The sequence below is a fragment of the Echiichthys vipera genome (genome assembly GCF_963691815.1).
Source record: "Echiichthys vipera genome assembly, chromosome: 11".
NCBI classification, from domain to species: domain Eukaryota; kingdom Metazoa; phylum Chordata; class Actinopteri; order Perciformes; family Trachinidae; genus Echiichthys; species Echiichthys vipera.
In genome coordinates, this window is record NC_139836.1 from 20,348,691 (window position 1) to 20,372,850 (window position 24,160).

The following is a 24,160-nucleotide window of genomic DNA, read 5'->3' on the forward strand; positions in this document are numbered from 1 at the left end:
AAATATGAAGTATCAAAAAACTGATGTGTTTCCCTGCCCTTTGCCCAGTGAATGATGTGTTAGGCTTTAGCTCACCTTTGACCATGAAAAGGAATAAGCAAAAAAAATTCACTGTACAGCTATAGAGCATTAAAGTTGGGGAGCATAAACAATGTCAACAAAACAGCCCGTAGTCAGAAACTGTGCCTTTAAATGAGCTGTCAGGACTTCCGTACTGTTGTGATGTCACAGGGTAAAAAGTGCAGATACAGTAATTTCCTGGCTGCAATGACGTTGCAGAGACGCCAAGAGTGCAGAGGTGGAAGACCAAAGAACGCTGACCAATTAGCCCAGGTTTTTTGCAGGAGGGGGGCTTAAAGAAACAGGTGCTAAAAAGTGTTTGAGAGAAAAAAAGCATAATATGGGAACTTTAAAAGATGCCAAAAGTCTCTGCAGACTTGATGGAAACTGTTAAATTGGGTGGTAATTATATGTGGTCCATTGTTGATCTAAATCTACCTGATTATAGCAGCTTTACTTATTATTATTTAAATTTCACATTTTCATAGGACATACAAGTTTGTGGAGTGATGATATTCAAATTAGTGATAATTGGTGACACTAGATGTCAAATTGTTCAAGGTATAAAAAAAAACACAGTTTGGCGAGCAAATTTAAAGATGCCAGGGGCCAGTATATTATAAAGCATGAAACTTCACTTGATAAAATCCCCACATTAAATAAGATCATTTAATTTCTTTAATGAAGAAATAATTGTCTATTTTTGTTATGTTGTTTATGGCCCAGTGACTCACGCTGCAGCAACAAAAGCCAGCAGGAAAGCACATCCTCATATTTCAATACCACCTCAGTGACACATGTAAGGTACAGAGACTTTTGTCTGCCACATCAATTTATATCACTTCATTAACAAGGGCAACATTTCCTCGTAGACCAGCTGCTGTGCTGGAGCTAGGTTGTTTGAAGTCAGAGCTGTTGGCTCTCACATGGATAGCAGGTCACAGCAATCATGAATTATACAGTAAAGAGACTTCACGGTATGACTTTGCACCAAAAAAAAAAACCAAAACTATTGGTGTTCCAATAAAACCTCAAAGACGAATGGAATCACAGTGATATTTGGTCATTGCTTTAAGCACTTGAAGGGTATTAATATGACTGGAAGTTTTTAAAACATCTGATTCTTGAAGTAATAAAGTTCAGCTAATGTGACTGATACATACTACTATCCTGGCAGAAATGCCACTGATTTGTTAACATCAAATAATTGCAATTTTAAATGGACAGAGAACAGATGCTCCAAGTTATAGCTACAGCTTTTTAGGCAGAATAGAAAGTGTCTGACTTTATTGGACTCGCCATGTGGAGACAACCACACTGCGTGGAAGTAGCAGCTTGGTTGACAAGTCATCTGAAACGGCTTTCCGTCTGACTTCTGCTCTCGCACCATTTGCTTCTTCACCATAAATGAAAGTCAAGGCTGGTTCAGCAGCTAGGCTACGGCAGCCCGCTGAGCTTAGAAGCTTCAGTGTGCACGAGGAGGGGGTCTGATCAATGCAGGCAAGATTAGAAAGCAAGAGGGTGGGTTATTTCAACTCAACCAAAAAGTTGCACCCTGCACTTTGAGGAGCTTTTTTTTTTCTAAACTACTAGTAACTCTTCAGCTGTTTGAAAGTGCTGAGTGCGATGGTAGAAGATTAGTTTCATGTTGACAAACTAAAAGCTCCCTGGACTCTTTAATACATTTTTTCTGACATAAATAAAGTTAAACAGCTGATTAGAGTAATATGCTGGGGAAGGATTTCTCTTGCCCATATGTCTGCTTACTGTATAGGCTCACCAACAGTGTTTGACACCAACTGTTTTTGCATCACTATAAATCCAAAAAGAAAACTTCAGTGAGTAAATCAAAGTTAGGCTTTTGAATGTGAGGCTTTTCTTACAGCAGCCAGATGGTGCAAATCATACTGTATGAATGAGTAATGCAGGTGGCCACCGTAAAATGAAATGGTACTGAAACACAAAATGAGAGGGGACTGAGCAATGGCAAAAAACAGTATACTGACAACAACAGCGCCAAAGTTTTTGATTCTTAGATGGAGTACTGAAGAGCTGACTGTATTGGTTTTAATTTAAAACATACCAACCAGCTGAACACATGAACATAGATTTCAAAAGACCCATCAGTCATTTTTGTTTGAAGAACAGTGAAACAGTGAAAACAGGCAGAACACATATACCATTTGGAATTAGCACCTTACGCTTGTATGCCTCTGCCCATATGCTGCTGCCATATTGGCACAGCAGAACTGCATGTCCTAATGCATGTAATAATGCCCATTGAGGCAGGAGGTCTAACATTACTCTGTGAACTTCCAACCTATTTTCAAGCAGTTTGGATTGTTGCAAATACCAGCCATTTATTAATGATATTGGATACTTGGTTAAATTAAAAATGGGGCTTTTCACACCAAATACATTAGCCTGTGTAGATAGAAACAGAAAGTATGTTTAAGCCTTAGTATAATTTAAACAGGAGAGTTTAGTATCAGGTCAGTCATTTAACTTTGCCTTAGTGTCACCTATTCAGTATTTGACCAGATGTGAAATATTGCCATAAACTCCCCTTCTTTTCCTGAGTTATGGCATTGAATACTGGCCAGAAAAGTGTTTTTGCAGAACATAATGTCACAGCAAAGTTGATCTTTGACCTTTTGAATATGAATGCTATTTTATGTCCTTTTATCCTATTGGACATTTGTGTGAAATTTCATCATAATTAGCGTAGGTAATCTAGAGTTATGACCTAAAGGAAGGATGTATTAAGTGAACACAAAGAAGTGCCAACACAAAGACTTATCTGCAACAAAATAAATAAATGGAAAGATCTCCTTATGCATTGTTCCAGCCAAATCAACTCTGTCTTGGTCATGAACAAAACCTATGCCAGATTTTATGGAATTTTTGTGCTATTGGACAGCACTCAGTGGAGAAGAGAAGAAACCTGGGTGGGAGGCAAGCCTGCAGATAAAGACACCGTCTCTGCAAGATTTCAAGGCGTTAGAGAATCTCACCACAGGAAGGATTGGTGGCTTGGCAGAGCTGAACTCAGCCTGCCAGTCGTACCATATCTGCACAGTGCTGAGCTTTAAAAAAAAATCCCTTTGTTCATCCATGAAATGTAGGCAATGCCACACCTGGAATTTGTGAGGAAAAAAATTATTCTTTGTCTTCAGTGGTCTTAGGTTGAGTGGTGGTGTTACACTTCTCATTAACGTGTATTTCATGAATTCATTTATGTTTCTTTAGCAGTATGTGTGATGTTCACCCCATGAAACAAACAGCCACCCTCCGCCAGCAGCCTGTCCATCATAGCCACCCCGGAGTGAGGGGAGCTGGTGGGGGTCCGTACTGACAGCATCGGCCACAGGGTTGTCTGAGCATGTCAACATCCTATATGCAGGAAGCTTCATGCATCACAGTGTCTAGAACAGGGCTGTTTGCAATGGCATGCTGAACAGACAGAATCAATGTGTGTGTATGGGGGGGTTTAAATGGTGAAAAGGGTACTAAATTGAATTTAACCATTTCTCATATTAACTCCCCCATTCCTCCCCCTAAAAGGTACAACATGGAGAGGCAGGGCTGACCAGGCAGATTAGATAATGCTGTAGTGGGGCAAGCTGCAATTTCTGTAGTAACTATGGCATAAATAATAAATTATTATATTTAAAGAGTTGTACTGAAGAGTTCCTGACATCCATCAGCACATTCTGCATTCTGAAGTCGAGGTAAATCTCATGAGCTAGAATCCAAATTCCCTCCATAGTGAAATAACCCTTGCTGTGTTTCATCTTTACCTGATTGTTTACCCCTTTTTGTCTCACAAATATAAATGTCTCTGGATACTTACAGCAGTAACAACATGACACTTGTCGTAGCAGTAACATTTTTCTCAAGTACATGTAGTTGAGCTATGGGAGCCTCTTGCTCTCCATAAGACAATGGAGAATAACGACTGACTACTGACTGAAATGATTTCAGTAAAACAAGATAGACGTTTGCATTGAATGGACAGGACTGACAGCTTACTGATTTTCACAGTACAAGCCTGTAGACCCAGCTCAACAACATGAAAGATAACAGCAGATACTCCAGCAATGAATGTTGGACCTTGAGTAAAGTTTTAAAATTGAACTGGAGAATACCAGTCAGAAACAACAAAGAAATTGTATGAAACTACCCTACTACTGTCCCTGGCCCGTCTCAAATTTGAAGGCAGCTAAGGAGAAGCTCCGAAAGAGTACTCTTGAGTAGGGCATAAACATTCAATGGCTGTAAGATGGAGAAGGCATTTTAAGAATTGAGAGGCTGTTCCCTGATGTTGCTCAAAGCAGAAGAAAAGAAAACCCTTTGCCAAAGATGTAAAAACAATGTTACAGACACATACAGTTTTGAGCACACAGGAGTGGCCACCAACTTAGAGTAGATAAAGATTACGAGGTCCACTTTTTACCAAGAAATGGGGAGTCCTAAAGAAAAAGCACCAAAAGTCGTAAATACTGAAGAGCCAATTGTGAGCCAGTGAGATATAGAAAACTTTGATTATTTTGTTTAACAAAAACTCAAAGAAATGTCCTGGATGCTATAAGGATATCTATTGTTTTGGCCCAAAAACTGCAAGATAGGAAGGAAAAGGGGAGGAAGATGGTACCCATTTCAAACTGTGATGACATCATGCGTCTGAACACAATTAGGACATGAGCTCCTTTTTATTTTTTGTTAAAAATCCATCACCTGTGATATCTTATAAATAATACAGTGTGCTGCCTGCGTCTCTTCTGTGGAGAATTTTAATGGATTAACTGTATATGCACGGATAGAGTGGAAACAAAATAAGACATAAATGTTCAAGGTTGTGAGCCTATCGTAGCATGCACTGGGCAACAGTTTGACAGTCTCACACGGCTAATACATAATGACAAACACATTCGCACCTACAGGCAATTTAGACTTTTTGACCCTTACTTGCATGGGTTTGGTCTGTGAGGAAACTAGAGCACCTGAATAAAAGATGCTAACCAGGGTTATTAGTTAAAAAAAAAAAAAAAAAACGTTCGAAAGCTAAACAAATTAAAACTAACCACGTTGCCTAATCCTAAAATAAGCAGTAGAGTAAATATTGTTCCGCTTATCTGCGGTGTTTCCTATGTCTCAATTAAATGACAAGTTAACATTGCTGTAAAACAGAGCAGACACTGTATTATGTACATTTTTAACACAACATTTCTGACAGATTAGTTGCTGTTAGATGTTAGGTTTCATCACAACACCTGATTAATTACAAAACCATAACCATGGGGAAATCGGAAGAATTGCTAGCATGTTCAAAATGTGGTTCAAAAATTGTTGGAGACAAAGTCGTCTTCTTTGAATACTTTTTTTTTGGAATTGTCACTGGACAAAACTGACTGGGGAATTTTAAGTTAAGTGTGACCACCTGCGTCATGACCAGTCAATTGATCTGTACAGCTTGCACATAGAAATCAGATGTTTTGGTACAGAAAGGCAGGTTTAAGCATGTAGCGAGAATTAACACAGAGTACAAAATTACTTAAAGCACAATGTCTGCCCAGATTGAGGCAGTTGCATTTAACAGTCAGAATTCTTCACATTAACAATAGCCTGGTGTTAGGGCAACAGGTCATACAGAAATTTTTGCAAACGCCCACCACTGGAGTACAAGGGACGGTGTGCGTGCAGTTATAAAACCCAACAAAATCAAATACGCTTTTTATACACTAATATCCTTCAGGCCTATACGCCCTTACATTTCTTTCAGTAAAATGTACTCTTGACTGCTAATAAAGCCCCAGTGGATCTCTGATTAACATCCTCTGCAACACAAGTTGATACAAATTATTTATCTACTGCACTGGCTCCTGTAGGTAAAACATTAAAGACTTTGACCGCATGGATGCTATATTAGAGTTCTGAATAAAGCAAACACTCAAATACATAATCACACTAATAGTGTGGGCTTACTTACTTTCTTTCATTGTAATCAAATCCTTAAAGCATGCTGGCTAATTGCGGAAATTAAATTCTATAAATTCAGTAGGAGGACACTAGTGTCGTAGAGTGTTGTATTGTACTCAAGTGTTGCATGTAACTGAGATTGCCCTGGTCGTGTTGCTCATTCAGGTCTGTTTTCCTATCCAGGTAGGTGGTGGGCTGTCATCTTTTGTTTTGATTCGTAAACAGAAGCTCACCTTGGGTTAAAAAACGTTTCTATCATTCAACAGATGGAATATATTTTCATATACATGGCTAGAAGAGTCTTGGAACAATTTGTGAATACAGGCAGACTAGAGGTCAGTGTTTTTAAATGACCTTCTGGGCTTTTTCAAACAACGCAGGAGAAGTATCTTTTAGAGAAACTGATGGTTACCTCTGTAATGCCAATATATAATACATGAGAGGCACAAACTCAGGCTGTTGACAAACAATAACCAAATGAATCAGTGTGGAAGCAGCACTGAACTGAGCACTCTCTTACATTTTCCTTGCTTTTCATGTTACTAAAGTGGCACTGCAGTGTAATATATTATAATATCCAGCAATTAGGCTTCAATCGAAAAAAGACTGTTAACTTAAATTTTTAGTCCAGATTATATGTTGTCAATCCCAAACAATGAGTCTCCTAAACTGCATGCACAAATTACCTGATGTTCTACGGACCCACAACTAAACCAATTATTAGATTTTACAAAAACATTTTAAAACATGCATCACAGGCTGTACTATCTAATAACTAACTTTGTCTTTTAGTGTGAAAACCTGATTTTATGTAATCAACATATGAGAACTGCCTGAAGTGTCTAAACAGGGCAGCAATTTCCAACAGACACATTGCCAGAGGAGATATCCCTTATATATGAACACTGCAAACATTCAGCCCCAATTTATCTTTTTTATGACAAATTGTCCCCCTCTTTCGTATTTAGCCTGTGAGATAAGGTTGCCTATTGATGTGTTACTGGCTGCTAAAACTCTTTCAAATCTTCTCATACACCCAGGCAAGCTGATTGCAGCCATTATAACTGAACTGTAAAGACGTTAAACTTGGAATGGGGAAATTTGCCACATTTTAAGCGGATTTCTACTTTAAATTGATTTCTGAAGAGCACCAGCTGGAAAATCCTGGCGAGAGAGAGAGGGTGTGGCACAAATGGGAACATGCATACACATGCATTACATTGTTAGTAGGCAGGATGAGAATCTGTCTCATCAGGGGGGTACATTTCTCAGCAGGACTAGAAAATTCACCACCTAACTGTGAAAAGATTATAGCTAGCTCTACTTCTACGTCCTGTCATGTTGGACTGAGGGCAGACTGAACGCTACAGGGACTTACTTCCGCGCCTTTCGAGGCACAAGTGGTATTAAAAGATAGTCATGTCATTCCAAAACGATCAGAATCAGAAACACTTTAATAATCCCAGGGGGAAGTTGTTGTTCTTTTTTCAAACTCCAGCTATACAAACAACATACAGTATTTTACAACAACAATATTATACAGATAGCATATATTTTGTAAAAAAAAAAACAGAAATATAAAACAGTAACTAAATGGTTCTTTTGAACTAGTGATGAGAACTACGGCTGTTTGATGGGAGCTGGATCTCATGACTGTGTTCCATTCCTAGAGCTGTTCAAAAGAGCGGCCCATCAATCTTTTTTAAATACCTGAAAACACACCAAACACGCTTTTATTGAAACTTTTCTCTAACATGCGCTACAGGCAGGCGTGCATGCAATGCCTGGTCAATTTTCACAGATAAATAGTAACCACCTGTCCCTCATAAAAGTATTTAACAATGAACGATAAGCTACTCTTTTGAATGGCTCGCAGAAACGAACAGAGCCATTAGAGACCTAATTCCAATCACTATTAAGAGACAGGCCGGACGGGGGCCCACTGGTTGGCATACGTATTTCAGTAGATATCTCTGCAACAAAATACATAGGTGTCTTTGACATAACACCATTTTATTTTACTTCTGTGGATAATTTCGGTTAATTTTTTAAAAATGTTTTAAACTAAAGATCTGGCTATATCTTTACATTCCACCTTTAATAGATGGGATATAACCGTCTAAAACTCAATGAAAGACAAACAAGAATACTTTGGCTGAGCTCTGAGGCTAAAAGATGCACCATGATCTCTGGTTCCCCACTACAAGCTATAGGCCCTCTTTGATAGTGTGTGTGACTTTTCTTTTAAATAACACCTCCAGATCAACTGCTTTCATTTCAGAAATGTTGCCATGGTGAAACTTTAGCCAGCAAGATGTCAAAAGCTAATTAATGCTTACATCTCAAGCAGACTAGACTACAACACAGTTCACTGGTCTTGCTGAAGTCTATTTAGGGTCAACAAATAATTCAAACTGCTTGACTCCTGATCAAAACAAGAAAAAGAACATGTGAGCATGGCTTTTGGCTGAACTGTACATGGCTCCAAGTAACTTTTAGAATTGCTTTTAAAGTCCCTTTGCTTGTTTATAGGCCTACAGTAAAGCTCTAAACGGCTTACATCGAAGACTCCCTGTTGTTTTGAGTGCCTTCAGATTCACTCAGCTCCTTCACTTTGGGTTGTTGGATGTTCAGAGAAGCACAGATATAAGAAAATTGGATATTCCCAAACTGGGTTAGATAGAGGTTAAAACATCTATTTCCACAGGCTTTTGGTTTGGCTTTCAGCTCTCTCTGTACCCATATTTAGTATTTTACAATATTATCATGCTATTTTGTACATTTTGCTCCAGATTTCTCTTAATTGTAAAGAACACTTCAAGTTACATTCTTTGTGTAAAGAGAGTTACATCATTGATATTATTATCATTTCAACCGATCTGCTGTATAATGTCTTTCACTTTCAGCCTGCAGTGTTCAGTGAGCTGTACACATAACCTTTTGTAGCATCATTCTCTGTACTTTTGAACAAGGCAGATAAGGCTCTAGCATGAGGACAGGTGCATAGAAAGGTTTATTAGATATCATATATGCACAAAATGTATGCATAGAGCCAAAATCAGTGATGCGAGAAAAAAAAACCTGCAGATTGGTCGTAGTCCGTCGTAGTGCTATCCAATTGCGTGCCGTAGTATTTTGAAATACATGCATTGGTGCAGTCTATTGTTTGATTTGGGAAGGTCTATTGCTCGTTTATTAGACCTAACGTCTTTCTAGATGTGGGTCTGGATTTCCAGACTAGCATTATGTATCACTATCAAGCAGAGCATTATGCAGTTCACATAGTGGCCACTTGAGGCTGACTCCAAAACAGAACAATTCCCCATTAGCCTCATGTTAAAATGCCCAACTTTTACAAGATAAAAATTTATGTTAACAGCCTGGTACAAAAACAGATTTTGGTCTCTACAGACAATTTCTCTATCCATGAGAGTTGTACAGATGGTGATTCCTTTTCAGAACTCACTTGTTTTAAATATATTAAGGCTTAAAATTCTGTATAATTAAGGGCATGGCTGCTGTGAGTGGTGGCTTCTAGCTGCTACAGTCACTGCTCACCGTCACCTCAGCTCTCTGCCGTACTTGTGGTGTTGGTGCATGAATACTAAACTGACTCGATAGAAGCATGTGTTGGGGCCTTTTGGGGAATTATTCATCCAACTATCGGACTAATAATATGGCTCCCTGTGCATTCAATTTTACTATGTCGTTTTTTAGGACAGTGAAATATTCTAATATTTTATTCATATGTTTGCATTAATGATTTTTAACAGTCATATTCAGGATAATCTTGCACAGCACTGTGGATAGCAACGCTACATGTAAATTTCAGTCCCCCTTGAATCTCTTTCTGTGTCATGATTATTATCATCTCATTGGGGTTTTGTCGGTGTACTCTAAATTCAGGCTAATTGATTTGCTTCAAATTGTTTGTTTTACATGTCTTTAGTCACACAGGGTTTCCCCACAGAATTAGATTCTACTTGTGCTAGTAACCGACTGGGGGAGAGAGAACTTCAGTTAACCACAGGAGCAGCTAAATGCAGGCAGCCCAAACAATAGCACTTGGGTTGGACTCTAGATCCCAGACTACCCCAGCTCAGGTTTGACCCTGCTGCTGGCCTTCAATCTACTGTAACCACCGTTTGCTGCGGTTTCCACTGCCCGCATTGTCATTAATATACATCCACTAAGTAACTACTCCCCAGCAGAGTAGCCTAGCTAGCTTCTTAGCATTCACCTGCTTGGAGCTTCAAGTCAGACTTTGTTTATTTTATATATATTATTTATTTATTTATTATTATTTATTTTGAGCTTCATTTGGCTCTTCAGAAACCTATGGGTGATGTCCCAGAGACTAGGTCCTTATTTTATACAGTCTATACCATGGGTGTCAAACTGATCAAGTAAAGGGCCGGTGTGTTCTTGCTTGGTTGGAATGAAAACCTGCAGCCACACGGCCCTTTACTGGATCAGTTTGACACCAATGGTCTATACTAATAATACCATACTATAGCACTTTGAATTACCTTGTTGTTGAAAGGTGCTATACAAAAAAACTTGCCTTGCCCTCCATGACCACTTCATGTCAGGGCAGCCACTGCCAAGTGACCTTATTTCCCCATCAAAAGCAAGACTAGGTCTGCATCTGCTCCGGTTGCAGTGGCCGTGCCAAATCATGTGAAGATGTATAATCATAATAGATGCGCTTGCATGGGGAAATGGCAGCCGGACTGCTACTGTTGATGAATCAGCTACAGCTGTTGTTGACCAGCTGTTTCCCTCCCTCTGACTTGAAAAATAACAATTAGCAATGGTCATTAAATAATAGTTAGGATAAACCAGAGTTATAGTTTAAATTTAAATATGTTGAACATGTGTTTTGCATAAATGCCAAGCTAGGGATTTAAAATAAGTATGTTAATAGTATTTAGAACTGAAAGGCCAGCTTTGCAGTGTTTTGTATTTAATACATGATTTTTTTATGTATGTATATGGAAATAACTGGGACAGCCACAGCCCAACACTGCACAACCCGAACAGACTTTACCTAGGGCTCCAAAAATGCTAGAGCCAGCCCTGATTTACAAAATTATTGTATATTAACTTATTTTTTCTCCTTCAAACTTGAGCCTACCTGCCAAGTCATTACTAAACAACATGGTGTGTGTGTGTGTGTGTGTGTGTGTGTGTGTGTGTGTGTGTGTGTGTGTGTCAGAGAGAGAGAGAGAGAGAGAGAGAGAGAGAGAGAGAGAGAGAGAGAGAGAGAGAGAGAGAGAGAATAAAGCAAGGCTAGACGTATTCCCTTCAACTCTGCAACCTCTCAGCAGACACACGTTTAATCTCAATTTCGTTTTGCCCGCTCAGGCAAAACTACTGCTTTACTCAAATTACCATGCATGATTTGAGAGTGAACACACACTGCGTCAAAAGAGGTCCGTGCGTAAATCTGGCGCACATGAAATACTCACGCTGCTGTTTTGTCCGGACCAGTGCACCATCGCCTGGTTATGAGCAGTGTCCCCGGTGAGTGCAAATGTCGAACTTATGAGCTCAAACTCCCCCTGGTCCGAAAACGATGCGTCCTCCTCGCTCTCAGGTCTGAGTCCGGACCAAGTCTCTGCGCTCCTCGCAATCCGTGTTCCCCTCCAACTGGCCACATCGGTATCCTCGTTCACTGTCACATCAACCTGCTCCCCATTTTCAACGTAAAAGCTGTTAATGTTTCCATCACCCGTGCTATTTTCGGTCTCCACGCTGGGAGAAGGTGTAGCCGCGGAAGAAGCTCTTCCAGGAAACACTTTCGGATGGGAAAGTTTTTGCTGACCGTTCAATGTGTCCTTCTGGAGACAACTTGTTTCATTCTCCCCAGCCCGCGGCTGCACTTCAGACGAACTTTCTCTGCTTGCGGATAATTCCGCAACGTTATGCTTTTCGTCCCCACCGGCGGTGGGGTTGGCGCCCGGAGACCCCTCCGTAAATCCAATAAATTCTTCAGCTGATGCCTCGCCAAAATTAGTCAGATCCAGTTCCGAGAGTTCCCGGGGAAATGCTGTAATTAGCGGCAGCTGGCACGAGGGAATGCACCTCAGCTCCGCTTTTGTTCCGCCCAGGATGGAAGTTAGGGTGAAGAGCCAAATCCACTCAGAAAAAATGATAAAAATGCAGTGGCCAAGGCGCGTCTCCATTCTACGTTAATTCCGACTTCGGCTGCGTTAAAAACATATCATTGTCACTCTTGAGCTGTCATTACCTGGTGAAGTGGAGTCCGTGAATTCACTGTGGGGAGGTGCAGCAGCGCGCGGACAAGTGTTCCCCTACTGATGCAAACGATGCATCAGAGGAGGAGCTGGAGGCTGAATCCTGGACGAGAGGGGAGAGGGGCCCATACCCCCGCATCATCATCATCATCTCAACCTGGAGGGAAAAAAAGGGCAACTGGGCGCACTCTTTATTAAGTCATATTACTGTAGAGACACGTGGTCTCCTGTGGCTTTTTATCCTGTTTTTCATTAGCAGTGTGCCAGTCAGATACTATTCTGCTGTGACATATTTGACTGGATCGTCTTCCTATAGGTAATTATGCATTGGATTAGAACTATCTGAAATGTATTCAGATGTTGGGGTCCCCAGGGGAAAGTCTAAAGCCATTATTGGGTCTGCCTCTGGTAGTCTTTATGTGGAAATGCTCCTGACAGGGGCTTTATGGAAGATACACTGAGGCTTTGCATTTTCCATTAGCAAAGCCCTTGGTAAACAATTAACAGGAATGCCTGTGTTCACTGTCAATTATGCCATGCAGGTGATGACTCTGTTGTGGCCCATCTGCAAAATGCCTTGGAAATGGTTTCACTTGAAACGCATAGTTTCACTATTGTATCCATTAATTCGAACAAATTTAAAGTCCTTTAAAGTTTTTTTTCTACTTTTTTTCCAGGTTAATGTAGGGGTGTCTGACGGAATAATGAAACTGATTCAAACCAGAGATGAGCAAGTAATCCAACCCACCCTTTCTCTGCTTTTGTATGTAAGCACAGAGGAGTATGCAGGTGCCATGGCAATAATGGAAAAATCATTATTGCCATGCAATGCGGACACTGTGGAATATACTATTATATTTCTCTATACTTTCGGCTTTGTTCCAGTCAGCTAATGGTAAGCCATTAGGAGAACTAGAGCCTGTCTAAACTCAGTGATTAGATCCTATTTCTAGGCAACATTTAGTCAATAGGATGAGAATGCTGTTGACTGGTGACTGATGCCGAAGAGACTTCTTATATTGAGCTGTGTTCTCCCCATCGCTCTGAGCTGCGACGTGATCCTGTTCCACACACGGGTCAACTGCACAGAGACGTCTTTCATTGGCAGCCATTAGTGATGCAGTGAGCAAGAGCTGTCTCAATCTGTTTCATTTAGCCCCCACCAGACAAGGGGAAACCAGTCTATAATGCAGATTGATGGCTGACTGAGAATTTCAATCATGAGGAACATTGGCTAAAAAGCACAAGTCTTGACTGTAATGCAAACCTAATGCACAGCACAACTACAGTGCAGACGATGTTTTAGAGAAATAAATGCCTGTGTGTGTGGCACCTTTTTATATGTACTTTTTACTGGCTGTGGTTTTTGTCTGGGATAAATCTGCAGTGACACTGTGGAGTGATCATAATGGATTCTTGCCTGACTTGCCTGCTGAGTTTAGACACGGATGATTTTGCACATGCTGGGTTTGTGTATGCTTGTTTTTTTGGTACTTTGTCTTGTTTTGCTTGTAATATTTCTGTGCTGAACATAATTTCCCGAAGATGGATGCCACTAATGGTTGGATGGATATCGATTTATCTACTGATTATTTTATTGATAAACCAATTAATTGTTTAAATGTCAGAAAATAATGAAAAGGGTCCATCATAATTTCCCTTGGACTACGGTGACATTTTCAAATCACTTGCTTTATCTCAGTTTACAATGATCTGCGGTAAACTTTCGCATTTTAGAAGCTGTTACTGATGAACGTTGATTTGACTATCAAAATAGTTGCACTAGACTAATCGAGTAGCAGACTTAGCATTTGATCTCTGCATGAAAGTACCCCTTTTGTTTTCATTTATAATGTGGATTTCTCCTTGAGGCCACAGTGGGAGGGTGAATGTGTGCAAATGTCATATGTAAAACCAATGATTGATTTTCAAAAACTAAACTGAGAATTGAGAAATCGTCTAATTACAAGCAGACTTTGGGAGGTGTACACTTAAAATCAAACTTAGATGGAGCATCTTTTTGACTTGGTCACAAACTTTCAGTTTCACTTTGCAAGGTGACAGATTTCAGGACTGATGTCATGTAGTACATCTGTGTGCACAACATGGCAGCTGAGTGGAATCATTGTCTTTCAACAGACAAGATTGCTGCTTTGCCGCCTGTCACACAGACTGAATACAAACTGCGTTATGCTCCCTGAGCTCATACTTCTGTGATGGAAACTTGTGAGCAGAAAGTGTGGAAAGCACACAAAGGAACGAGACGACAGTAATCCACGTTGTTTCATTATTCTCTGCTTTTTTTTTTTTACTTAAATAGAATTCAGGGGAAGAAGAAAAGAACATTGTAGAGCTCATCTCTGAAATAAGACATCTTCCACTCTAATGCCTGGTTCACTTTCACAACTGTTCAAATGACTCTGGTGCTCATAACAGTAAAAAGAAGAGGAGCTAAGACTCTCAGGACATTAGCAATGCACGGTACATTGTCTCGCCCCTCTGCTCCAGCTAACATCTGCTTGCAGTACTGCATTGAATATAAGTAGAAATGAGTTGCCATAGAAAACACAGTTGCCATAGGAAAGTGATCTCTCTTTTCACCAATTAATAATAATATACACCTAATCCTCTGCTCTAAAAACAAAAAAGAAATGTTGAAAAAAACAGTGTGAAACTCCTGTGCAGGTATTTTTACTTTGCCTTCATGCAGATGTGTTACAGAAGCACTTGTGCTGAGATAGAAGGTATTGAGGTAGCTATAGACACATGAGACATCTACTTCAATTAGCACTGAAGAGACCTCTGGGGCACAAAGAGGGAAAATCGCCTTTTCAAATAATGATTTCAATTACATTATTGAGAGATACGGTGGAATGCAATACAGGCAGCAGGTTAAGTGCTCTGACCCCAGTGAAATGCTGCGGGTAGTATCTATTTCATATCACAAATCATTTACTCTTTCTAATATGTGATATAAGGTTTATAGTCAGTGAAGTGAAAAGGTGAATTTGCTACTTACAGATACATAGAAATATACCAAATGTAGTTTTCTGCTGCTGTCCTTCTCTTATTTACTCTATTTTCTGCTTATTTTATCATATAGTACATGCAGCTTTAATTCACTAACTTCCAGCTCTTGCATATGAGGTCGGATTCAATCCCATAATTTTATAATACATGATAATATGTAGTTTATTTAGTGAGGTGGGTTTTTCTAATTAAAGTATGTTAATCTTGATTCTTCCATATTTTTTGCTTAACCTTCAGAATTTGTCTCAGTGCTGCTCAGGACAAAAACATCCAGCATCGTATATGGCCACAAATTTACAGAAGAAATGATTAATGTTTTCAGATCATGTTTTCACATTTGTCCTCGTTACACTCGACCTGAGCTCATCTATAAATTAGTGTGATAGGTCTGAAAGAGACATTGGCCTGACCTCTTGTATAAGAAGAAAATAAACTACTATATAAACTACTTTATTCTTCTTTTTTTTTAACCATGAGCAGAATAATATTAAAATATGGCCATCTATGCATTTTGGACCACATTTTCATAAGTAGTTTTGGTTTTCTTATTTAAAGTTCGTCTCAAATGGTAAACTGTTAACACTTTGCAGTGTACATAGACAGTCTTAACAGATTAACACATATCTGTGAGGTTTTTCATAGATGATACACTTCCTTATCTTGTTTAAAGTTATGCTATGTTTTCTTCCTTTACATTAAAAGTTTTGACATTATTTATGCAGCAAAGAGTTAAGAACTACTTTATTTATCTGTCACGGTAATGCAGGCTCTAATAAGCACATGGCACTTAGGAACAAATGCAGCAAATTGTTCCATAAGGTATTCATTATTTACAGCATCAGTGCTTGGCTATTGTTAATGTGTTTACATTCAAGTCTGCTAGCGTTGCCAACAAGCTAAAATCCATTTAGACCTAGTGGGTATTTATATTCACTATACCGTAGACACACACTCACTCGGTGTTAAGGTTCAGCTGGGAATAAAGCCACAATTATGCCCTGATAGGGTTAATCACAAAGCATGATATAGTGGATCATTCTCTTATGCATATTTGGATTAAAAAAAAACATTTTTGTGCAGAGCTAGTATCAATCTGAACATAACAAATAGCATGTTAAAAAAAAAAAACAAGAACAAAGTGCTCTGGATTAAATGTAATATTCCCTAGTGAATATATATATTCCCTAATGAAAGATGGCTAATTTAATTATCCATGTCATAAAAGAACTCATTTCACAACTAAATGTCATTACTTTTGCTCTCTGTGAAGCAATGTTCTTAGAACTATTACAGTCAAGCCACCAGGCTTAGATAAAACAAAGAAAATCGTTATAGATGTTTGAGCCCATCTGTACCTTCCAATAAAATAAAACAGCCTATGTCTTTAGTTAATATCCAACTGATCTGCACACTTGGATGTATCTTTCTCTCTTGCATTGTGTCCCAGCCTAATATCTTGTGTCAATTTTCAGAAATGAGATTTTTGTGGTCCTGTAAATGAGAGTTAGATGAGGTGTTGGCGCTGACAGTTTTCTCCATGCGAGTGTACATTGTTGTTTTTCAAATGTAATTGTCATTTGGTATCCCCAAATGTAAGCTCAAAGAAGGTATCTGTGAGAAGGTGCGTCTAAACTAATAATAATGGCCCTATTCTTATGGTTCTATATAAAAATGGACACCTTGGGAAATGATGGTGACGTGATTCCTGCCTTTATTAGATTGGCAAATTTTATTATTGACAGATGTCTTAAGGTGGAGAGAAGAAGCCCCAAGAGTGCAAAAAGAAAAATAACCTGTAGTTGGGACACCCTGGCTGCAAACATTAATATCTGAGAGAAATATTGAAATATTGGCACAGCGGGCGAAAGACCAAAGCCTCGTGAAGAAGCTTGTAATTAAAACTTTTAGAAGTCCATCACATCCATTTACAGGCTGTGACAGAAGTCTGGGCACCCCGCTGAAGATTCCCTCATTAAAGTGTTGTCTTTTTTCTTTTTGACCGACTCACTTTAGAGCTTATCACAGCAGTCTGCCACTGGAGAGAGCCATCTTTGAAATTTTAAGTAATAATCACACATGAATCATAGAAATTAACTGGATAAACATTAGAAAAGTGTTATTGGGGCATGTTTAAGAGATATGCAGGACATGTCAAAACTAGTCCTCAATCCCTCAGCTGGACAAGTCAAACATAGGGGGTTTATATCAACCCATCGTTACAGCAGCACAACCATGACACAGAGACTCATAACTATCAAATATACAGTAGATGTCCCAATTTAAACAGCGTCCTCAATATGCAAATGGAAAGGGTCATAAAACCAGGTGTTCTATGATACTATGACTACTGAATAATAATAGTACAATATTGTAATATACACATTCATCAGATGCACCCCACCCAACCATCCATCCATCCATCCATTAATCGTAACTGATGAGAAGTGATGCTGTTAACTGTAGTGTGGTGCTAAATGCAATGTGATATTCACTTAATGGAAAAGTCTGATATTACAACAAGTCTTCAAAATGAATCTACAATATATGTCCATGCCAAATATTGTGCCACCCTCCACAATGACACAGAAGCGGTCAACATCACTTGTCTGTGCCTTCCAAAACTGTATCAAGTCATTGTTGAAAACGAAATCCCTTTTATGATGTGACATCCCCACGGTTAAGGTTTAGGCACAAAAACGATGGTATGGGTTAAAATAAGTACCTTGTTAAGGTTAGGGGACCTTTGTTGTCATGGTTACAGTACCATGTGGTTAAGGTGGGTTTAATAAATAAAAAACAGCATTGACTGTTAGTTGGAACTGAGAAACAAAGAGCCGTTTTTTTGCTTTCTGACAGAGTTAGATAAGGGGATCAATACCAGTTTTATATCTGAACAAAAATATGAAGCTACAGCCAGCTGGTTTGCTTATTTACTGTACCACAAAACCTGGAAACAGCTATTCGCTGCAAAGTCATCCCCGTGTTCCCAGAGCCCCATGTGTCTTGATATAAACTAACATTATAAGAGTTTGGTAAGGGCTAGACTTTGCAGTTTGAATGTTAAAAAAATAAATAAGGGAGATTACTTTTTCAAATGCACTGAATGGTAAAAATCTGCACTGCCGCTTTGGATATATCATTAACCAAAGTCAAGAATAATGGCTTGCTCACAAATTTGAGGATGAAGGTTTCAGTAAGTAAGCTCTAGGTGATTTTAACATTTTAACCCAGGGAAAAATACATTGAACACTTGAGCTAGGGAAAAACATTGCTGAAAATATTAAACCCTTTAATTCCTCCTTAATTATTCATACTTAAATGATATTAATCTGGGGAACATAGGATGGTGGGAGCATAGATACACTCCCTTTAGCCGTTTCCCCCGCTTCCAGTCTTTATGCTTAGCTAAGTGGGAGAGTACCTATGTTCCCTGGGTCCTATGGTCCCCGCTTTGTATGTAACATCTGAGCCTTTTTTTTAAAAAAAAGGTCAGATGTTTCCAACTTTTCCCATTTCCTCCGTTATTTGTTCCACAATCAGGCCTATGTAGACCCTAATACTACCCCCTTACCCTGACCCTAACCCTGAACCTAACCGTGACCTCTAACCCTAACAAAATGCTGAATTAAATCAGGGGAGGCATAGGCTTAGCGACCAAGGAACACAAGACCCGGGGAACATAGGGATGACCCCAGCTAAGCTTAAGCTAAGCATCAATCTTCTTACGACACTCTCAGCAAAAAAGTGTAAATTATTCCTTTAAACTTACACATCCTTTGGTAGAAGTTTAGCTTTGGCCGCAACATGCTTTTCTCACGTTTCTTCTTTCTAAGCAGTCGTTTTCTAGCTCCCTTTTCCCTAACTTAATTAGTCATGGAGAGACACACATGAGAAAAAGAGAAGGTCATTTTTGTTGTTAAGCATATGGACAGAAACTTCAGGACACAGATCACTAGCTTCACATGCTAGCCAGTACCCACTAATGAGGTCAGTGCAGCCTTTCCTCAGTCTAAAGGCCATAGCAAATTTAAAAACACTGAACTTTGCACAATAATAAGGGAGCAAGGAGGGGGTGGGAACTCCCACACGGTACATCAGTAATTCACAAAGTGAAGTATTTCATCCTGCAGAAGACCCCTCTTATTTTCAGGAATGTCATTTTTGAGTACTATGAAAGAGCTGGAGAGAGAGATCCTTCCAGACATCAATTATTAACCAAAGCTTATATCACAACCTCATAGATCAAAACAGCAGGCTTGTAAGATACTAGGGGGCATCTCATATATTTAGCGCTGCCAGAGAAACACAAACCTAAGACATAAAGGTTAGGCATTTGAAATCTGACGCGAACTCACGAGTCTTTGTAATTTCCCTGACAGGTACACGATATGGCACAGGAACACTGTAGGGTATGTGAGTCTATCTTTGTACTTCTCCATCAGAGGCAGAGGATTTTGCACCACCACAGAATAGGGTTCCTGTGAAAATGAATATTTTATGATATTGCTACCAGGCTATGATTGGTAGCATACGAGTAGATTTGCATTCCAAACTGCCTGTTCTGCAAAAAAATTAATCATTACCAACCATAGATATGTCTTAATGTACCCAGCAGTCCAAAAACATGTGACATGGTGTTTTCTCTTATCTCCCTCGAGGTTAAAAACCACAAGGCAGGTAAAAATATTTACCCTAGGTTAAAAGCCCAGAATTCCCTGACTCATTAGAGACATACTTAGCACTGGGAAGACAAGCTTTATGCCCTGTTTCATTCTGCTACTACTACTTGTGATGATAAAAAGACTGTTCCCCTCCTTGTGGGTGTTTTTAATAATGATGAGGTACAGTTGCCATAACCCTTTACTTTATATTTTCAGCTGACAAAAAAATCTATTTTTAGATTTTTTTTTTTTAATGCACTTTCATCTTGTGTTTTTGGCAGCTTCCCATTGGTAGTTAGCATCTCAGAGTTAAGGTAGTGGTAGTGCTCTGTTGCAAAACAAAGACATTAGAGGTGAAATGAATAATGTAGTCATTTCTCAGTAAGAAGTCTGGACAATTGCCTCCAGGGGGGCTGAGTCACTCTCTAAGCCCCTGTAACCTATATTTGTTTGAGTCGGTTTTAACAGCCCATCAGGGATAGAAGCTTTCCAATATAACAAGCTTGCAATGTTAAAATAGATGATTCATCGTTGTCCTTGTGCTGTACCCACACAACATACCTCTGAAGTTATTTAAATTGTATTTTTATACAATTTTGGGTACACGGATATAGAAAATGCTTTATAACAGAATCCGGGAGAAGCAAAGTCTATGCATTTGTATGTGTTAGAAAGTCTAGAAGCAAAAATAGCCTTGCTGCCTCTGCATTCCTAAGCCTACTCCATCCTGATCCAAAGAACCTGTCACTCTCCACCTTGTGACACAAACAAACTGGAACCACCTCAGGTACTCGATGCTGATTTGCATTTTGTATCAAGTTCCTTGGTCCGACGCCAGCACACGCATAAAAAGCTCTGCTCCCCAGATATGGTGGTCCTGATTGAAACTGTAGGCATAGTGGAGGCTCTCACTGTGTGCTCTCTATATAGTGAGCTCATTAGTTGGAGAGACCTGTGTGCATTGTTCCAAGTCTGCAGAGTCAGCAAGGGAGCCACTCATCACTCCGCACAATCCAAACTCCTGCACATCTGGTTTGGCAGCTTTAGGGTGACCTGCACAAGCGCACAAAGACACAAACGCACATGCAAATGTCAGCAGAGAATGAAGCAATGATAAACAATCACCAGCGCACAAAGAGTACCCTGAAACCCAAATTCATAATCTCCTGGGTGATCTTGCATGCATTGTGAAAACAGAGTTCTTGAGGATGAACAGCATTGAAATGTAAAAAAATTGAACACATACTCTTCCTCCTATCCCCCACACACGAACGCACGCACACACGCACGCACCCACGCACGCACGCATACACTCACACACACACCAACACACACACACACACACACAAGCACTGGCCTGTATCGCCTGTGATTTACTGGCCATTTTACACCCAGCTGAGGTGGCCACCTCCAGCGCTGACCCTGCACTGCAGCTCAGGGACGCAGGTACAGCATTTGGCAGCACTTCCCCAAGAATACCCAAGCACAGAAGGCAACTGCGCTGTCAATCTTTACTTATGAAGGTTTTAATTTAGTAGCTTGAAGGTCTTAAATGAACAGTACCTTTCACATTGGTCAGTCCATTCACTGCTCTTCTCAGTTTTTGATTATACAGCCAGCTGGTCTGCACTGCAGCATGCTTTACCAAAATGTAGCTGCGACTGTGTGTGCATGTATTTACAATGCTTGAGAATCTTTGAAAGGAAGTCATCAGCATGCAGGTGACTGTCATGAATCGCATATGAATAGAGATAAAATGAAATAAATCTATTCCACAGCAATGGAGAGGGCATGCCTCTATTAAGAGCATGTCAGTGTTCATTCTATTGACAGACTTGTTTTATCTTGGCTACGTCATTTCCAAGACGCACTGAGCTGTGGGTGAAAAAAGTTGACTGAGTCTGTATTGGTATAAAAGAAATATACTTACTTGTCCCATGGCTGCCATTTAAAAGAAAAAAAATTAATCAATGGAGTTCACTGGAACAGCTTTCACACAATGGTGCTCACAGTGGAGCTGTCCTATAAGACTAAAACCGTCATTTTAAATCAATTCTGTTTCACTTCCGATGCCAGTTGGAGAGATGCAATAGTAGCTGCCTCACAACGTGACCCAGGAGGTACAATGAGATCACCTTCAGACGTGTTGTGAGTGGAAAATAAGATAGAAGTGTGATATGTATATTTAAAGGAAAAGTTTGGCATTTTGGGACATACACATATTTTTGCTGAGAGTTAGTTGGGAAGATCGACACCAATCTCATGTCTGTATGTCAGCTAAATATGAAGCCATCACCAGCAACTAGCTAATAAACATAAACATAATAAACAGATATCTGCATGGAATCTGTAGAATCTGTAGTCGATGGGACAAGATTTTGCCACTGGATTCTTTCTGGTTTGCGTGTGTAGTCCGAGTATTATTGACTGATCACGTTCGAATGGGCTTAAGTTACAGGCAGTGTGGAGAGCACAAGAGGCAGTATGCATTGGCCAAAAAGCAATTTTGGAAGCGCATTGGCTACTGTCTGATGGTAATTTAGCATTTTAAATTGTATTTTTATTTAATGGCTTTCACATGCAGATATCTCTATCTGTATACACCAGAAATCCTGAAATATTGGCCTCGCCAGTCAGACTGATGGCCAATGCGTTCTGAGATTGGCAGCTGGCTAAGTTAACTTAGCACAAAGACTGGAAACAAGGTAACAAAATCCATGTTTTATCTTGTATGTTTACTCTGGGTGGCAGCGGCTTGTTTTGTTAGTGAAATAAAAGAAGCACGATGAACATATTCTAGTGAAGATCTGTGACATTACTCTATTCCATTTTTCATCCACACATTGCTCATTATCTGTCAGGAAATAATAAATGGAGTCGCAGCACTTATAGGAAACAACAGCACCAATGTAACGTTTCTTTTCTTAGTCTTCCCATTTTAAACCTTCTTCCTGCTTTCAGCTAAGCTGTGAAGGTCTCCCACCAGCTTACAACAGGCAGGTGTGGTTTGCGACTAGTCTGCATTATCTGGCAGCAGACTGCTGTTTGAGGAGCTGTGTTTAAGCGGCTTGGACAGATGTGCTGGAAGGATTAGACCACCTGTGATCCAAACATGTACAGTCAATCATCACAGTACTTTACTTCATATAGTTTCTAGATTATTATCAAGCTTAATATTATCTTTGTTAGACACTGACAATGACTTCAGATAGGCTTTAACAACTGTAAATTGTATTTCTTGGCTGTCACAACACCTCTACAGAAAGCTGCTAATTGGAAAGACTCAGCCTATTCTCAGTAACCAAGGAAGGGAAAAAAAGGAAAGACAAAGAAAAGAAGAAAAGTGTGAGACTTCGACGTCCCAGGCTCGACTGTCATAGCACAACGTACCACTGCTCCTCTGAGATTTGCCTCTGTGAAAAGCAAACACAAAGGCTTGCAGACTCCTCAGTTAAGTTTTATCGGAGGTGTGAGAGAAGAGAGAGTTGTCAAGGCCATCAGAAATGTATTCACAAACCTTACGTAGGTTCAATTCAATCTGTGTGAGAAGACGTGCGGTGACGTCAATAGACTATTTATGTTAGGATCAGTATTCAGTGTTAGGGTGATGACACAGATACTTTATTTAACTGCATGACCTCATCGTTATACAGCTTCACTCCTTATACTTTGTTGTGAAAGAGTGAAATACAGTACATGTCACAAATGAGATACACGCATCTCACATGGGAGACAGTCAGAGTTCAGTGGCTTCTCAGAACATTTTTGATGTGAGAGCATTGCAAATATCGCTGGCATCAAAGCTAGAAATTTTGGGGCAAACTGTTAATGATGAATTTCAGTGATATCGTATTTCCACAAATGTCTCAGTCCATTTGTGGACACTAAAGCCCCTTCATACTTGCACTGCAGACCTGAAATGATCTTACTGGCAGAGCTGTATGTGAGAACGCTCATGTCTAATCAATTGGATTGGACATCCAAAAGACATTACCCCGTCAGCTCCCAAGTACAAAGTCTGTGTAATGCTTGATTGGGACCCATGTGTGAATAGAGCGTCTCATTGTGTTGATAATTCACTGTAAGCGATTAGGCATGTAGATGTTTTTATCATGCGGTTTGTGCGAAACTAAAAAAACGTCTGAGGGTGAAGAAAAAGGAGGATTTACA

At 39.7% G+C, this 24,160-nt stretch overlaps 1 protein-coding gene across 1 annotated transcript in view; it reads right to left on the minus strand.

The window, feature by feature from the left end:
• The window catches only part of LOC310953349 (VPS10 domain-containing receptor SorCS1-like), a gene marked incomplete at its 5' end in the record, with an annotated part of 42,645 nt that extends 30,418 nt beyond the window's left edge, over window positions 1–12,227 (minus strand). Inside the window, one exon of the mRNA XM_083922363.1 lies at window positions 11,511–12,227. Within this exon, the coding sequence (XP_083778489.1) occupies window positions 11,511–12,227 (717 nt within the window). The remainder of the gene's footprint in view (window positions 1–11,510) is intronic.
• Window positions 12,228–24,160: the final 11,933 nt, after the last annotated feature.